The sequence below is a fragment of the Scheffersomyces stipitis genome, chromosome 1, assembly GCF_000209165.1.
Source record: "Scheffersomyces stipitis CBS 6054 chromosome 1, whole genome shotgun sequence".
Taxonomy (NCBI): Eukaryota; Fungi; Ascomycota; class Pichiomycetes; order Serinales; family Debaryomycetaceae; genus Scheffersomyces; species Scheffersomyces stipitis.
The window spans coordinates 1,697,728-1,715,094 of record NC_009068.1 but is presented as its reverse complement, the minus strand read 5'-3'; the positions used below and the strand labels follow the sequence as shown (position 1 = coordinate 1,715,094).

The 17,367-nt window shown below is 41.6% G+C and overlaps 7 protein-coding genes across 7 annotated transcripts; 3 read left to right on the top strand and 4 right to left on the bottom strand. All coding sequences in view use genetic code 12, as the record gives it.

Moving 5' to 3' along the window:
- Nucleotides 1-1,534: 1,534 nt before the first annotated feature.
- Nucleotides 1,535-2,278, bottom strand: ROT1 (Reversal of tor2 lethality; the record flags this gene model as incomplete). Its single annotated transcript, XM_001387520.1, has 1 exon — nucleotides 1,535-2,278. One exon carries the CDS (start codon nucleotides 2,276-2,278, stop codon nucleotides 1,535-1,537), a length of 744 nt encoding a protein of 247 aa, XP_001387557.2.
- Nucleotides 2,279-2,970: 692 nt separating this feature from the next.
- Nucleotides 2,971-4,534, bottom strand: SCW4 (Glycoside hydrolase, family 17). The gene is made up of 2 exons (XM_001387519.1): nucleotides 4,458-4,534; nucleotides 2,971-3,962 (listed from the first exon to the last, which is right to left on the bottom strand). The coding sequence occupies exons 1-2, from the start codon at nucleotides 4,518-4,520 to the stop codon at nucleotides 3,099-3,101; spliced, it is 927 nt and encodes a 308-aa protein (XP_001387556.1). The 5' UTR covers nucleotides 4,521-4,534; the 3' UTR covers nucleotides 2,971-3,098.
- Nucleotides 4,535-5,505: 971 nt separating this feature from the next.
- PICST_5340 (hypothetical protein) lies at nucleotides 5,506-6,609 on the bottom strand (the record flags this gene model as incomplete). The annotated part of the gene is made up of 1 exon (XM_001387518.1): nucleotides 5,506-6,609. A coding segment is annotated over one exon (1,104 nt), but the record flags the coding sequence as incomplete, so codon positions are not given.
- A 497-nt stretch (nucleotides 6,610-7,106) lies between these two features.
- On the bottom strand, nucleotides 7,107-8,492 carry BFR1 (multicopy suppressor of BFA (Brefeldin A)-induced lethality ER-Golgi vesicle-tethering protein p115 implicated in secretion and nuclear segregation; the record flags this gene model as incomplete). The annotated part of the gene is made up of 1 exon (XM_001387517.1): nucleotides 7,107-8,492. The coding sequence occupies one exon, from the start codon at nucleotides 8,490-8,492 to the stop codon at nucleotides 7,107-7,109; it is 1,386 nt and encodes a 461-aa protein (XP_001387554.2).
- A 1,289-nt stretch (nucleotides 8,493-9,781) lies between these two features.
- Nucleotides 9,782-10,703, top strand: IDI1 (isopentenyl diphosphate:dimethylallyl diphosphate isomerase (IPP isomerase)). The gene has a single exon (XM_001387932.1). It carries the CDS (start codon nucleotides 9,811-9,813, stop codon nucleotides 10,669-10,671), a length of 861 nt encoding a protein of 286 aa, XP_001387969.2. The 5' UTR covers nucleotides 9,782-9,810; the 3' UTR covers nucleotides 10,672-10,703.
- Nucleotides 10,704-11,230: 527 nt separating this feature from the next.
- On the top strand, nucleotides 11,231-12,496 carry LIP12 (Lipoic acid synthetase, mitochondrial precursor (Lip-syn) (Lipoate synthase); the record flags this gene model as incomplete). Its single annotated transcript, XM_001387931.1, has 1 exon — nucleotides 11,231-12,496. One exon carries the CDS (start codon nucleotides 11,231-11,233, stop codon nucleotides 12,425-12,427), a length of 1,197 nt encoding a protein of 398 aa, XP_001387968.2.
- Nucleotides 12,497-13,330: 834 nt separating this feature from the next.
- On the top strand, nucleotides 13,331-15,586 carry HOS3 (histone deacetylase; the record flags this gene model as incomplete). The annotated part of the gene is made up of 3 exons (XM_001387930.1): nucleotides 13,331-13,629; nucleotides 13,687-13,779; nucleotides 13,852-15,586. 3 exons carry the CDS (start codon nucleotides 13,331-13,333, stop codon nucleotides 15,584-15,586), a joined length of 2,127 nt encoding a protein of 708 aa, XP_001387967.2.
- Nucleotides 15,587-17,367: the final 1,781 nt, after the last annotated feature.

Genomic DNA, 17,367 nt, shown 5'->3' with positions numbered 1-17,367 from the left:
TTACCCTCCGACACGCAATCAACTTGATCCCCTGAAATGGGACATCGTACCGTGGTACCTTTTCCTTGTGAACTACGCGGTCCAAAACAAAGATCATGCAATGTCAGCGTACAAGACCTACCATCAATTCACCAGAGCCGAAATAGCATGGCTCGAAGCATGGTTTACCATCATTAAGCCGAAAAACCGCTACCATATCCCGGATGAAAGGGGTAGGAGGTTTTGGATTAATTCATATTTTAAAAAGCCTTTCACGCTTAACGAGAAACAAGAGATGGTGCGTAATCCGCCACTTCAGCTGGACTGGGATAAACACATCACCAGCCGTGTTGATCGCATGACATTTACTCGTAGATCAGCAAAATATGAGCAACAAGCACCGGTGTGTAGCTCCAGTACGCTACTTCAAAAGTTTCCCCTGCTACAGGACAATTACCCCAAGTTTTGGAAGGCTCTTTATAAAGTACAACTTCTTCATCCCAAAGGGACCGAGGAATTACACAGGGTCCACCTTGGTCACCGCGAACGCCACGGCAATCCGGAGGCTCTTGAAGATTGTGTAATGTGCCTCAACTCAATTGAAAGACGGAAATACTTTCACCATACCTACCAAGACTGTGAGGCTAGCCGCACGTTTTGGAATTTGTTAGGGCCTGAAGGTATGAACCTAGATTTAAACAACATCATTGGTAAGTTTGAACTTCCCGTGGCTGCTTTCCTTTCTCTAAATCGATACTTCCTTACTGTCTACTTATTTCAAGTTCGACGGCGGAACAGTGAAGACAGGGAATCCTTCTCTCTGTCAACACTTTCTACTTGGGTATCGATTTTGCAGTCTAGACGTCTTATTTAAACATTTTACAAGTCCGGTAGCATATACCGTTGTCAAGTTTTCTACAGTTTTCTAAGGATATCACCTAGTTTTTAGGTAATTTCACTCGGAGGTTTTTATCCTAGGATTTCCTCCACCATTCGGTATGGACTAGAGGATGATTTATATACTTTGTAGTAGATAGGTTAGACTTTAGTCGTAATACATGCCATTTCGTCAAAAAAAAAGGTATGGATGTTTGTAATGAACCCTGCAATTGTTGAATAGGCACTAGCAATGATGGTTTGCTCTGAAATTGCTATCAGAACTATTATATGATTTTATTGATCTGATTATTGCTGCTTTGATAAAGTTTATTGAAGGTTTCGAAATTTGGTTTACATATAATTATTGTTAGTTATCAAAAATTTTCTGATTTTACAAAAAAATGATGGAATGTTAATAGATTCAAGATTAAACTATAGCAACTACCAGAGAAAACTTCTAGTAAGCAAATGATTACTTAAATATAGCCAATTTCGTTGTAAAATTTCCGTAAGTCAACACCACCTCTTTGTTAGTTATCTCAGATTCGTAATAAACTAGAACAGAATGTCCCCACCTGAGATTGAAGCCTCAAATGCAAGTTGATCTTCGTTAGACAAATCTGGAAGGACTCGTGGCGGACATCAATTTATGTTCTTTTTACAGTGAACAAAAAATTCAAGCCCGGAAGAGGCACTTGAACTTAAGTTTGATATAGCCAAAAGCTTTTGATACTACAATGTAATTGTTTTGAAGAAAACTGTAATCTTCCAGATTCTTGTTTTCCCTTTTGGATTTCATCAAGTCTGAGTTGCTATCTTTCGCCTGTTTTTCTGTGGTTGGATTAAGAACTCTTGTTGGTAACATCATCGGTGGTCGGTAAGTAAGCCACATTGGTTGTTTCTTGGTACCATCGTAGTTGTACAATTGTAGCTTCAACTTCCCGTGGTAGTAGGAATCGACATCGACATCAAAATGGGATATTTCCTCTACTTGGTGGTATCTCATATAGGTGGATTCTCCTCCATCGTTGCAGGGATCACTGAACAACTGTCTCCCATCAACTTTGTATGGTCTTAATGTTATTGATCCCTTCTTAGGATTGTATTCGTATTTACCGTGCTGCCAGATTAAATGAGCAGTAGGACAAGAATGGTTGCGAGGGTTCCCAGCCACTTGGTATATGGCCTGTTCCCAGTTCCCATTTTTGTCAAACGAATAGGATATACCAGGTAAACTGGGCTCTATAAGAAGTTCGGCAGAAGGGTTGAAGAATCCTGGGCCCGTGAATACTGTGTTAGACTTGCTAGACCAGGTCCCAAATAGCTGCGAAATTTTGTTATCTTGGCCCTTGTCCTGCTCTCCTATGGCCACACTGGCCAATGTCAACGTACAAGCTATTACAGACGCTGATAAAACCATGTTTGACAAAGAAGAAGATAGAAACAAGATGAAACAAGAGCATGACGTTCTATCAAGAAAACATTTCTGTTTTCAGAGTGGTTTGGGAATTCTATATAATTCCTTTATTTTATCGATTCTGCTTATGGTTGCAATTTCATGCATATGAGTGCAACCATCAGCACCCACAGAAATAAAGTACGATAGAAATGTCCAATGAAACTAGAATAGGAAAGTGCAGCAATTTGGCTAACAAATGTGTCACCATGAATAGACATATATAAGTAGCAATAAATGAGTAGATATCAAGTTCAGGTGGAAGATCGAAAGAAGTGAAAAACTTTCCAAATGCCAGTGTGGGTGCCACGGCTGAAGCAGTGGAACACACTTAAACTGAAAGATATAAGACTCACACAGACATACTAAATACTATCGAAACTCTTCAAATTGAGTAGCAGCGCTCAGTTCAGACAATTGTAAACAAAATTGAGGATATGACCCACTTGGTAGATTTCTAAGATGCAATGATTTCTATAGCATGTTATGAGGTGTGGCTCTAAGAAACTCCGAGAATCTTTTCTCCCGAAAGTTAGAACAAATTCAATTAGGTGAAACGAAAGAAAAGATACGAGAAATACTCCGACAGTAGAATGTTATGAATCCGAAATACCTACCACCCCCCACTTCTACGGCGTCTACTGAGATTACAAATTATCGAGCTTTTCTATTTATTCACTCTAGATATATGTATGAATTTTTCTGCCCTAGGGCTTTACTAGTAATTGACGAGGAAATGAAACGATAGAGGAGGGTATACGGAAAGGGCATAGAAGCATTAGGTTTAACCGAAGTGACAGTTGATGTCGTACTTCAACTTTCCGTTGGAATCCCATACACCCCAGTGCTTTTCGACATCAGAAGTACCAGAAGTGTCTGGCTTCCAGATTTCGTCAGAGTATTCGAAGACAGCAACGTTGACACCCCAGCCTCTCATGGCACAGATGGCTTCTTGCCAGAAGTCAGCAGCGTTATCAACAGATGGAATGGAGTCTTCAAAGTTGGTACCTTCAGTTGGCCAGCCGGTTTCACCAACCCAGAATTCGATGTTGGTGTCACCCTTGGTGGTCTGGATGACTTGCAAGGCCTGCATGATATCGTCGAAGAAGGAGTACGAAGCGTTGGCCTTGGTTTGTCCTTGCCAGTATGAGAAGGCGTTGGCGTAGACAACGTCAGCGGCCTTGATGGCTGGTTGAGAGTAGTAATCAACCAAGACGTTCCAGGAGTCTACAGTGCCTACAGGAACAGACGAGAACGAGTTGCCGTCCTTGTCCTTGATGTCAGCGACAATGTCCTTGATGTCGGAGATGGCAGAAGCCAATTCCTGAGGAGTCAAGTCTCCTCTGTACAAGGCTTCCGAACCGACGAGGAAGGACTTGACGGTCGAAGCGGAGATGCTGGGCAAGTAGTCCTTCAAGGCTTGCTTTTCAGCGTCGAAATGGGCGCTGTCAGTTGGCCAGATACCAAGCATGACCTGGAAACCAGCGTCTTCGGCAGCAGGACCCAAGATTTGCAAGGTGTTACAGTCAGAGACGGCGTAGGTCTTGACGACCTTGGAGTAGCCAGCGATGTTCTTCAAGTCGGCGGCGTACTCATCGGCGGTTTTACAGTTTCCGGCGTTGTCCTTGACACCTAAGTTGAATCCAAGCTAGAAGGTTAGTATGGAATGAAGGAAATAAAGAAATGAGAAGATATGACAATTTGAGATATAGGTCAAGATGGCATAAGGACTTGTTATGCATGATACTGTGACATTGTTTTCGTCCTAAACGTGTGTGTTCTTGCTACTGATGGCGGTGAATGTTGATAAAGACTAGCATATCCAAACTATCGTGAATGTCATTCAAGTTTGTGGCCACCACAGGCTTATTCTCGAATTGTTGTCGGGATCCATGTTTATTGTTCGCATCACCTGTTCATCGCAAACATCATCAGCAACACAACATTTGACCTCAAGTCACGCTTGATACGACTTACAATACAGACATGTACACCATCGCTTCATCACAGCAATATCAGCGTAATCACGTCTGATCTTGTACCAAAAAACTCATATGTTATGTATCATAATCGCACCAAATTGTATTGTCTCATTGTCTCTTTGTCAATCTGTCTATCATATCTACACGGCGGCTATACTTACGTCACCAATGGCGGAGGCAGAGGCCAAAAGAGCGGCCACAGCTGTTAAGTACTTGATTTGCATTTTGTACGAACGAGTGTCTAAGTTAGCTGAAGAAGAAAAGAAGAGGAAAAGAAGAGAAAGAGAAAAAGATCTAAACGAAACAAACTTATCCCCAGTAGAATTCCCATAGTTAAGATTCCACACAAATCTCGACATGGGTTGCCTGATTGGGACTCGTTTGTGCCAGTGAAAATTTGCGGCTTACGTCAGCGTAGTAAACATTGAGACTGTGTGCAGGTGAGAATACTGTTTTGGGCACAGTTGAATCTAGACTGTGCCAAAAATAGATCTGAGATGGCTGAGAAAAGCTGAGCTGAGAAGCTGAGAAGAGAGAAGAATGAAGAGTGAAGAATGAAGAGTGAAGAGTCCAGTAGACAGAAGAAAACAGAAATCGCAGAAATCGCAGAAAACTCGAGGCCATGGAGAGATCACAACTTGGGTGCTGATTGTGACATACGATTTATAGGCAACCCACGAATATCAGACTCTTATCAGATTCTCAGGGAGTGCCCCTACAGATTAGCGTATGTATGAACTCGAAAAATGTTTGTAATTTCATAGTTCAAAACTCAGACAATTATTGGTTTTGTAGCACTTACATGGACAATTCGATTACTCTTGTCGGATGGATATTCTATTTGCTGTTGTGCCATGCTGTTTACCTCTGTTATTGTCCCTGCCACTTTCGTGTCACCAAAAACATTACTCCACTACGCAATCCTCCATGAAACGCGAAATATTTTGCACCCATTTCTGCGACCAGATTTAATATGTGAATAAATACAGCTAAATGAATTAGAAGAGTAGCTTGAAGCCACCACAATGCAAATGTAGCCATCTTAACTATAGGCTACGTTTACAGATGCTAAATGTACTGATTTAGGGAAACTATATGGCTATCATATTGACATTTATGGGAATGTAGTTGAGACTAGTCAAGTCTCCTAGTTTTTGAAAATCAGTTCTATGCTATTATTCTATTATACAAATGCTAACTATACACCTTAGTCAATGCAATCATCAAGGCATCTTCGATTCTAACTCCATTTGGAACTTCCAATTGGCCATCAAACATCTGTCCCACGGAGTCGACCCCTTCGATGGAGTCGCTCTTAAAGCTTCTCTGCAAGTCTTTGAAACTTCCCACCACCAACAAAATGTTATTATTTCCAGACTCGCTAGCTTCCACCTTGTCAAGTTTGTTGATCTTGTTCAAGTCTTCAATCTTGTCTGCAGAGCTATAGAAGTCATCGCTTTGAACACAGATACTGGATGAGTACCCCTCTGGAGCCGAACTCTCAGTAAAAATGGAACTGAACTTTTTACAGAATCTGACGTAGTAGCCAAACGAAGACTTGTTGCCCATCACTCCATATGCCTGTAGCGGCGACACAATAGTCTTGTTCTTCAAATCTACAGTGACTCGCGAATAGGCAGGAATTTCCCTCTTAATATTCAATTCCAACAACTCAGCTTCTCCAATATTGACATATTTTGTCACCGAGATCTTCTTTTCTGCCTTGACCTTTTTCGACTTGTCTTTCTTAGAAACCACCTTGGGTGTTTCTTTGGGGACTGTGAAACCTTCTTTGAAGTCTCGGAACACTTCGTTGTTAGACATGAATGGCAAGGTGGTGATCTTGGGCAATTTGTAGGCATACTTGAACTTCTTTAACATGTCTTTGTTGAGAGGACTAGGATTGATAGCTGGGGAAAAGATGGTTTTCACCAAGTATGGAGGAGTCACAAAAAATTGCAATAAACCGGCCAATAAGAATGCATTGGCGGAAGAGTCTTGTACATCTTCCGAAGTCTGCGCTACTGTTTCTTGCTTATCTTTTAGGATTTCTTCATCACTAAAGTTGAACTTTAACTTCTTTCCACCCTTGGAACCACCTAGCTCAACCACCTTTTGGTTCTCATCCTCGGCAGCCGATTCCGGAATATCGAGTATTATAATCTCAACCACATTGTATATGGTGGCAGCTCTCGCTATCTGATTTACTATGGAGGTTATCTGTTCAAGATTCCTAGCATTCTTCGATGAGATCACTGTGGAGGGTATGCATACGGAAACTTGCACTTTTGGGGAAGTCTTGACTGGTTTCTTCGTTGGTCTGTCGGCAACGGAATCGTCTGTTTTCCGCTTGGCCATGGCGTAGAGTTATGAAGATAGTGTAGATATTGGTTGTAGAGTTGTATTGGAGAACTGAAAAATCGAGAGCTCATCAACTGAAAAATTATCGACTCCTGCACAGAAAATCAGCTTTGCAAACTACAAAATTAAAAGATTAGATATTGAGTTCAATTTAAAGATTATAAGATTAACAATTGAAAGATTATCATAAAAACATAGAGGACTTGCAATACGAAGAAAATTAAAGATTCTTATTATGATAATTTTTGTTGCTTATCCAACTCTACATCGTCTCTAATAGTATTGTATTAAAAGCTAACCAACATAGAACGAATGGTTACTGCACTTTGGTAAGTCTTTTTCGGAGAAGAAAACTATTTACAATCGGATAGTTGTTTTTCGATTTTTAGTGGTTGTCTATCTTTTTTTCCCGTAATGCAAAAATGTCGTGGAAAGTGGATCAAGATCTATTAGGCTTCGCCATTGACTTGTTCTTCTTCGGCAACTTCTTCTTCTTCATCAACAGCAGCAGCTTCTTCGGCTTCCCTGGCATCTTCTTCGGCTTCCAACTTGGCGATTCTAGCCTTGGCCCTTTCGATGTTGGTTTTGGTCTGTTCTTCCTGCTTGTCTTCAAGAGCAGAAAGGGTTTCCTTCAAGACCTCTACTGTAGAGGTTACTTCTTCCTCCTTGGTAGGGAAAGGAATGCTCAAGTCCGACAACGACACGATAACGTCAGGGTCTACGGTGAAGTTCTTGGTCTTGTTCTTTCTCTGCTTTGACTTCTTGGACTTGGAACCGGCAAAGAAGGCCTCCTGTTCCTTCTTGATAACAACTACATCAGAAGGCATCTCTACAGTTCTGATATTATTGTTGGTTGGCAAGTTTCCGTTAGTGGCTACAGCAGTCTTTGGAGCAGGCTTGACATAGGAAGGATCGAAGTAAGACAACAAGTTGTGGATGGAGTTGATCTCTGTAGTAAAAGCTGGAACAGAAGCTTCTGCCAATTGCTGTTCGGCGACCTCCTTTCTCTTGGCCTGCTTCTCTTCAGCCTGTCTCTGTTTGTATTCTTCATCTCTCTTCTTCTTTTCTTCAGCCAAAGTCAGCTTGAATTTGGCGAACTGTTCGTCAAAGTCAGCTCTCAATTTTCTGATCTGGTTGTACTTCTCATCCTTTTGCTTCTTGATTTCGGTTCTCTTGTCAAACAATGTCAGTCTCTTGGAATAAAGAGACTTGTTGGCCTCATTAATAGTGTCCAACTCCTTCTGGATAGCGTCAAAACGAGCACTCAATTCCTTGTTCTGGAAAGACAGCAACTTCTTCTTCAAGTCAGCAATCTTGACCTTGTCAGCATCGATCAAAGACTGAGTCTTCTCAATACCACCAAAATCCTTACGCAATTTACGCAAAGCGGACATCTCCTTGACAAATCTACGTTCGTCAGCCAACTTTAAGTCACCAGCATCAATCAAACCGTCCAAGTAGCTGATTCTAGAGTCGATTTCACCGACTGTCTTGAAGTTGTTCTTCGAGGTCTGAGCCTGGATCTCGGCGATTCTCTTCTTCATCTGACCGTCAATGTTTTTGATCTGGTCGTTGATGGCGTTTCTCTCGTTCTTAGAAGCAGACTGTTGCTGAATCAAAGACTTTAATTCTTCTTGCAACTTGCTTCTCTTCTTCTGGGCACCATCCTCAACTTGGGTTTTGTTGATCTGGGCCGTGAGCTCGTTGTTGGCTAAGTCCAACTTCTTGATCTCGTTCTTCAACCCTTCAATCTCCTCCTTGAGCGCCTTGTCGTCAGGACGCTTGATGAATTTTCTGGGAGCAGAACGGAAAGACGTGGCAGTTTCAGCAGACATGGTGGATACAGGCAGAATTAGGAATGGATGGTCAGAATAAGAATGGAGTCACAAATCGTAGCAGCAAAAGCAAAAGCCACAATTCACACAAGAATAGCAGGAAGGTACCAAAAGGAAAGGCGGTGCAAAATTATTGTGTGGTGAGAAAAAGTCTCTGGTGCTAATCTAATCGACTTTGAGGTTCACTGAAAATTCACAGTCAAATCGACAGACTGAAAAATTCTGTGAGCTTCGACAGCCTGTCCATAAAAGGTCGTGCCGAGGCAAACAACTTGTGGTAGCATAGTGTAGATATTCTTATATCTATTGGGGATTTGGATCACTTGGGCTTCAGAGTATGTATAGATATAAGTGTCATTGACAAGTCGTCTATAAATTGTCTGTTGTGTGGAAATTTTCGTATTTTTATATTATAAATACCTATTTCTGATTTGTGAGCTACGGCTTTCAGTGCTTAATGGATTTGAACGTCGAAACCTGGTAGCTGCGAATACGAGGCGTGGGCCCATGGCAAATGCCAGAATTGAGACATTCCAGGCCAGAGCCTAATGGCAGGGTTCCATTGTAATGATTTAAGAAAGAGTAAGTTCACTTGGCCGAGGCAAATGATATACAACTGGCTTTTCTGATTAAACGGCGCTACCAAGAGAAGCAATTTGGACAAAGTACCAGAGGATCATATGGTGTACGTTCATATACTGTAAAGACTTTTTGAATCCCATCTTCTTGTTGTCCGCTTGGACCTCCATCTGTTTGGTGCTCATTTGAACGAAACGTACGCCTCAAGTATGGATGATTTTTGATCCAATTGCAGAGTCTAAATTTCGCATCCATTTTACGATGCATTACGAGCTCCAAACCTAGATGGCCAGATAAACCTACCACAACCGACTCTAGCAAGTTTGCTTTTCAGCAATCTCGGAAATTATTGTATGCTTGGATAACAACTACAATTCCCCCGATTTCACAGCTAACTCGTTAAACTCGCCTTCAGCTTATCTTACTGGACAATAGGTCATGTGACCTTATCGTCTATACGAGCACATCAAAATTTTTCCAGCCATACACAAACAACACTACCATCTTCTTCTTTGACAGGCCCGTTCTCACGTCTCAAATTTGTATAGAGAAGACGTGTCATATAGGAACAGACGACTCCATATACATATTCATAGCGAAGGGATATTTTCATAGTTGTATTTCTAGCATCAAATTTCAATATTCACATTGTTCAAATTTCAGATTAATTTCCATCTTGAATTTTTACTATTCTTTCGATATTTTCACAACCAATTCTTAAATAACATTTCACAGCATAATGACTACCGACTACGCTGAGCTTGTGGCCAGTCTCACTTCTGAGAAGATTTTGAGCAAATGGAGCGAAGTCACCCCATTGAAGAAGATTTCTGGTATTCCTAGATCTGCTGGATCTGTCAAATCCGGCTCAAATGAGGAAGACTTGTTTCATGGCCATGATGAGGAGCAGATCAGATTGATGGAAGAGTTGTGCATAGTGTTGGACAACGACGACAAACCTGTAGGTGCTGGAACGAAGAAGCTCTGCCATATTATGGACAACATTAATGAAGGTTTGTTGCACAGAGCCTTTTCTGTTTTCCTCTTTAACGAAGACGGTGAGTTGTTGTTACAACAGAGAGCTGACGAAAAGATCACGTTTCCCGGCATGTGGACTAACACCTGCTGTTCGCACCCATTGTGTGTGCCATCTGAATTGGGTATTACTCCTGAGTCGGACTCTGGCGACATCAACACCTTGACAGCTGCTGTTCTGGGTGCTAAGGTTGCTGCCCAGAGAAAGTTGGACCACGAATTGGGAATCCCATACAGCGACTCCCCACTTGCCAACTTCCAATACTTGACGAGAATCCACTACAAGTCTGCCTCCGGTGATGAAACCTCCAAGTGGGGCGAGCACGAAATAGACTACATCTTGATTCTTAAGGCTAAAAATGATATCACCATCAATGCCAACTACAATGAGGTCAAGGACTACAAGTACGTCAGTGCCGACGAGTTGAAGGTGATGTTTGAAGACAAGAACTTGGTTTTCACGCCGTGGTTCAAGTTAATCTGCCAGACGTTCTTGTTCAAGTGGTGGAGCAACCTCGACAGCTTGGACCAGTTTAAGGACGACGAAATCCACCGTTTGCTCTAATATAGACTCTGGATTAATACATGTTAAGATAGAACGTAGTATGCTGTAATGCATGGTACAGAGTGCTACAGGGTATTGTACTGTATTAAGTTATACGATATAGTATTATATGATGTAGCATTCTATGATACTGTAGATATCTGATGGTATTATGGTATAACTATGACATTATGGAATTAGACCTGATGGTATATTGCTAGAGTGTACGGCATTGTACTTCGGAAAAGATATAGTATATGGCCAAAATATAAAATGGTTCTATTTTCATAAATCAATTTGAAGTTATAGTTATAAGCAAGTTTCAATACTATTATATGATCCTAAAACCCTGTCATATATTGCTTCTTCTTGTATGCTCTTAAATCTTGGTAAATTGACCTTATGGCATCTCTGGACGGCTGCGAAAACCCGGTGTGACTCGGGCCAGAGAAACACGTGACTAGATGCACCGAAGTTATTTTTCACAAAAGGCACATAACTTCCGAAGAGTTAAAGATCTGACATAATTGTAATCCCCATTTTTTCTATTGCCGGTTTCTTTCTTTACATCACTTAGTCGATGATTGCGCTCAGGGTACACAACACACGCGTCGTATCGAGGTCCTTAACCGTGTGGACGCGTCCCTCACCTACGCTTACTCTTTCCAGAAGTCTAGCCACAGAGTCAGATGCGCTAGACAAACCCAAGACAAGAAGAAGAAAGACGGTCTTCACGGATGCCCTCAATTCTGGCCCTTCATTCGACGACTTCGTCAGTGGTAAAGCATCCGAAATCATGGATCCTCTAGAAGCAGCCAGAAAAGACCCCAATCAACGTCTTCCACTGTGGTTGAAAGTTCCCATCCCAAAAGGGAAATCGTACCACAACGTGAAGAAGGATGTCCGGGAGTTGAAGTTGGCGACAGTTTGCGAGGAAGCGAAGTGTCCCAACATCGGCGAGTGCTGGGGTGGGAAAAAGTCCGAAGCCACAGCTACCATCATGTTGTTGGGTGACACTTGTACTCGAGGATGTAGATTCTGCCTGGTGAAGACTAACAGAAATCCTGCCAAGCCGGACCCCATGGAACCGGAAAATACAGCTGAGGCCATCAGCCGATGGGGATTGGGATACGTGGTGCTTACCACTGTCGACAGAGATGACTTAGCGGACGGTGGAGCACATCATTTGGCAGAGACTGTCATGAAAATCAAGCAGAAAGCTCCACAAATTCTTGTTGAAGTGTTGGGTGGTGATTTCCGCGGTGATTTGGACATGGCCACTGTGTTGGCCAAGTCAGGATTGGATGTATATGCCCATAATTTGGAGACTGTAGAAGCTTTGACTCCATTTGTCAGAGACCGTAGAGCCACATATAGACAGTCCTTGTCTGTGTTACAGAGGGCTAAAGAGACCAAATCTTCCTTGGTGACAAAGACGTCGCTTATGTTAGGTTTGGGCGAGACTGACGAACAGATCTTGCAAACATTGAAGGATTTGCGTGAGATCAACTGTGACGTCGTGACTTTTGGACAGTACATGAGACCAACCAAGAGACACATGAAGGTGGTCGAGTACGTAACACCAGAGAAGTTTGACTACTGGAGGGACACAGCATTGGAGATGGGCTTCTTGTATGTGGCCAGTGGTCCGTTGGTCAGGTCTTCGTACAAGGCTGGAGAAGCTTTTATTGAGAATGTGATCAGAAAGAGAAGACACAATGTAGGTGAGGCTCCTCGGTTGGCCCAGGAGATCCAGCCCAAGATTTTCAGAGAATAGTCATGTATTTAGCACAAGGGAAAGGGTTGTAGATAAGTATGATAACTATATAATAGACGCAACTATAAGAAAGCATTAGGTATTACGTACTAGATGCGCAGTTATAATTAGATCTACGACAATTAGCGAAATTTCAACAGTAAGAAAATGAAAGATTCAGGACCTTAAAATCTACTCATATACTCTCTGAAACAAACACAAGTATACTATACGACCAATAATCCACCGCTTAGTCCTCACATTCTAGTCTATTGTTCCATTGTGATTTCCATATTGCGCTCTTCCCCGGCTGCTAAAGAAGGTTCCAAAGCTGCACGAACAATGCGCGTCTGAAAAAATCAAGGTCAGCAATTGAAAAATCAAAACAGTGTGAATTTCCAGTTGTCCATTCCTCCGCTTTTGTGCTTTGATTGTTTGCTTTCTTAGTACTGGATCCGACGACGTGACCAGAACTTGAGAAGTCGGACGTAGAAGTAACTGAGTCTGAGCTTTCTAGGTTGTCAATCCAACATCCATACACCATCTGATCTGGCTGTGAACATTTGATCTGGCTTGATCTGGAGAATTATTGATCTGGAGAATTTCATTGTCCTGATAATTTGATTGATTTCACCTACCGGATTCCACCTTTTTTTGCATTGACAATATATGGATTCATTATCTGTAAGACTGTCACTGTTATCCGAGAAGTCCATCCAGTTCATCCCTACCATTCGCTTAAATTGGACATTTTGAGTTATAATATTGACACAGTGACAATTGTATCCACATAGTTTCACATAAAAGCTACTTGAACATAAAAAGTAAACTATCCGAACAGAGCATATTAATTGAAAACATAGCTCTTCAAACATCGTCATCTATCACTGTCAATTCATTGCATTTTTTAGTATACCTTGTGAAATGTCCTTACAAGAAACCCTTTCCAAACACAACGATTCCGAAGAGTCGTTGATCTCACAGTTTGAAACAACCCTTACAATCAGACCCACAGCCAACGATGACGATGAAGTCAAAGATATCACCATTGACCAATCTACAGTTCTTCACAATAACACATTCAACTATACACGCGACCAGAGCATAGTTGATATTGATGAGTTGGAAGAGGAGGAATTGATCCTGGAACAAATCCCCAAGTTCAAGACTAGAAGAAGGTATTCGTTGTTACCGGCACATGCGACAAAAATCACCACCAAAAAGTCTTCCAAGTCATCTTCTCCGGAGTCTGCTGGAACGACATTCACCAAATCGCCTAGCCCGGGTGGCCTAGACGGATACTACAGCCATATTGGCCCCAAGTTTGAGCACATATTGAAGCCGTCACCTCTTATAGATCAATCATTATCTAAGTTCAATAGTAGTTTTGCCGACTTTTTGAACTCAAATCCTCATATTCAAAATGAATCGCCACGGTTCAATAGCGATTCTGATAAAACTTTGGTTATTTTGTCGCCTTACTCAACTGAACATGCCTTTGGTAGAAAATGGGTTACGAAGTCCTATTTATCGACTATTTTTGAAAGACCTCAGAGACTCTTGGCTTCTTGCATAGGGGTAGCTTCAGCATTGACCATGTTTCCTTTTCACTACAAGCTCATCAATTCCACTAGAAGAGGGTCGATCTTCGCTAGTCACGTTCGTAAAATTCATGGCAAAAATTGGCCCCGTAAGCTTTTTGAACTCTGTATCGAGTCGCATGACAAATTATTGAACGATACTTTGGAGGTGCCGGAAGATTGGAACTCAGGGGATATTTATGTGAATCCGAGGACCCTTAACGCCATCGAAGGCGTTATTGGAACTATTGAAACAGCCGTAGACTCGCTTTATGGTGGAACTAATGCTGAGGATGTGGAAGACAACCACAACCTAGCATTTGTAGTCATAAGACCACCAGGACACCACTCACATGCATGTCTTCCCAGTGGGTTCTGTTTGTTGAACAATGTTCAAATTGGTATAGAGTATGCCTTTGAACGTTACGGAGTCACACATTGTGTGATTCTCGACATCGACTTACACCACGGAGATGGTTCTCAGGATATTTGCTGGGAAAGAGCTGGATTCCAAGGCGATTACGGACAGGACGAAGATGACGAGATCGATCCCAAGTCAAATCCTAGAGATGACTACGGAAAACGGTTCGCTACGTTTCCAAAAGTAGGCTATTTTTCGTTGCATGACATCAAGTCATATCCCACTGAGTTGGGATATGCTACCAAAGAAAACATCAAGAACGCTTCTACTTGTATCATGGACCACGACTTGAATATTTGGAATGTCCATTTACAGGAGTGGAGCAAGGAAGAGGAATTCTACAAGCATTATCAAACCAAGTATGTGGCACTTCTTAATCGAGCAAACCAGTTCTTGAACACAGCTAAGAAACAATACGAGCAACAGTATCAAGATTACTTGAACAACCTAGCCAAATACAACAAGTTCTTGCTTAAGCCCCATTTGTACCAGGGACAATCGCTTGAGAAGCCCGTAGCACCACCGCCCTTCAAGCCGTTGATTACAATTTCTGCTGGTTTTGATGCTCTGGAGTATGAGAATCCCCAGATGCAGCGACATGGAATCAATGTTCCCACGTCGTTTTATGCTACTTTTACTCACGATGTTGTTAAATTAGCGAAGATCCATACGGATGGTAGAGTGATTTCCTTTTTAGAAGGAGGTTACTCTGATGGTGCCTTGACTACCGGTATTTTCTCGCATTTAATTGGATTGAACAACGACGAAGAGTTCTTGTGGAATCCAACATGGGGAACAGACCAGGTGATGAAGGAGTTGACAAAAGGGTGTAAAAAGAACTGGGCTCCTTACAAGAAACCACAGAGCGATATTACTATCTGGGCCAACGAAGTAATCAAGCTTGGCCGGGCTATGATGCCCAACGCCATTCTTCCAAGCAACTATGTGTACCAATACCAAGAGGAAGAGTTGAAGGCACCGGTGAACAAAATGGTGAAGGAGTTGATTGCTCACAACGTGAACTTGGGAGAAATTTCCAACAGTCCGTTGAAGAAGGATCCCGAAGACGAGCGCAAGGTCATGAGACATACGAGATCATACTACAAGAAGATGGCCAATGCCCAAAAGCAGCAGTCGATAGAAACTGACTCGGCCAAGCATAACCTTCCCAAATACTGAGGTACAAGTTGTAAGTCCGAGTATTGGTACTAAATTATTTATCCTAGAATTATACATTTTGGCATTAGATCATAAGCATATAGAATAGTGTTTATTCTGATTACAATAGCATTTATTATGATATCTTGTACCATATAGTTGTAAACATATAGCACATCATCATTCCGAGACTGTTGATTACTTCTTTAACCAAATATCATTATAGTGTAGCACCTCATTTCAACATCTTCACATCTTAATTCGTGGCTTTGATCGTACAGATAATCTCATTCTTAGTATTGCAACAAGAGAGCTTATCATGTAAGACTGAAAAGCTGTATATGATACAAAAATGAAGAGAATTGGTATATTGTATATAGTCAAATCCAGCTTAATCTAAAAGATACTGGATATGGTCTTATTGCGACTAGAAAATGTAAAATAAGGCCGACTACAGAATTGTAGCATACTCCTTAGAACAGTCTAGCTACTTCCTAGGACCATCATATCTAGAGTATCATCAGACAGTACCATATGTGTAAACACGTATGACGTTGACGTGACTCCACATTAGAACGCCTCAAACACGGTCGAAGGTGATGTTTTAGGCAAAATACGAATTAGTAGCTGAAGTTCACGTTTGTGGAGGTTGGCTAATGCCGCGAGCAGCAGACAACACCAGGAGGCTGAAACGATCAGCGTACGATCACAGATATCCAGGGTCCAGAGTGCATGGAGAATATGGATTTATGATACAATGAATGGCTTTGTTAAAATTTTTTACACAAGGATACAATAGAGGAGACAAACACGGCTGTACTACAGCAGATAGAAAAGAACGCAATATCACCAAAATGAAAATCACATTGGTAGCGGTGGTTACAGAGAAAGTCCAGTGTTATAAAGACGGTATGATGCGCTGGCCAGACAGATGCCCAGACGTCCGTATTGGTATTGTGGCATTTCCGAATTCAGAAATAGAGCACTCAGGGGCATATGAAGAAGTGTACGTGTTTGGTGGCTGCGAACAAACTGGAGCAGATAGTAAAGACGGGCACATTGGAATCCACGAATAAAGTTCTACGGTATTCGAATTTGCTACCAGAGATAAAATGAATTTATTGGAATTTTGAGCATGGGGTAAGTGAGGTGTGGGGCAGAAAAGGACTGGAATGAAAAATGAGTATTCAAAGAAATCGTTTTGTATCTCAAGATAATAATATTCCAGTAGGGGATATGAGGCAAGAATGAACGAACAGAATAATCGATAATGTCGAATAAATAAATAAATGAATAAATAGATAAATAAATTAATTGGGTACCATAGTAAATATGAGATTCAAGAAATGAAATTTGAGTACAAGTTGGTTAGAGAAAGAACCAAGAGTGAGAATCAAGATAAGATCAAAATGCCAAATAGTAGAAGGAGCTATTAACAAATAGCATCTCTTTCTCTCTCTCTCTCTATATATATCTTTATCTTTATCTTTATTTATTGTACAAATTGGAACACACAGACGATTAGCATTACCCTGATAATCTCTTAAAGGAGTTCTGGAGTAAATCTTCCTTATTATCAGGAATATTATGTACTGGGCCCTTCGTGTATTTTGCCCCAACCTATTGTTCTCTGGCTCCTTTTTTATTGTCTGCTTCGTCGAATCGACATTTGAACATTGTCCACTGTTCCACAGCCTGGTCTCCATTTCTACGGAACACCTTTGTCTTCCTTAACCTTCTGACTAGTGTCTCGCCTCGTACGCGTAGAGAATAGACGGTGAAACGTCCATTCGCAGTCCTGC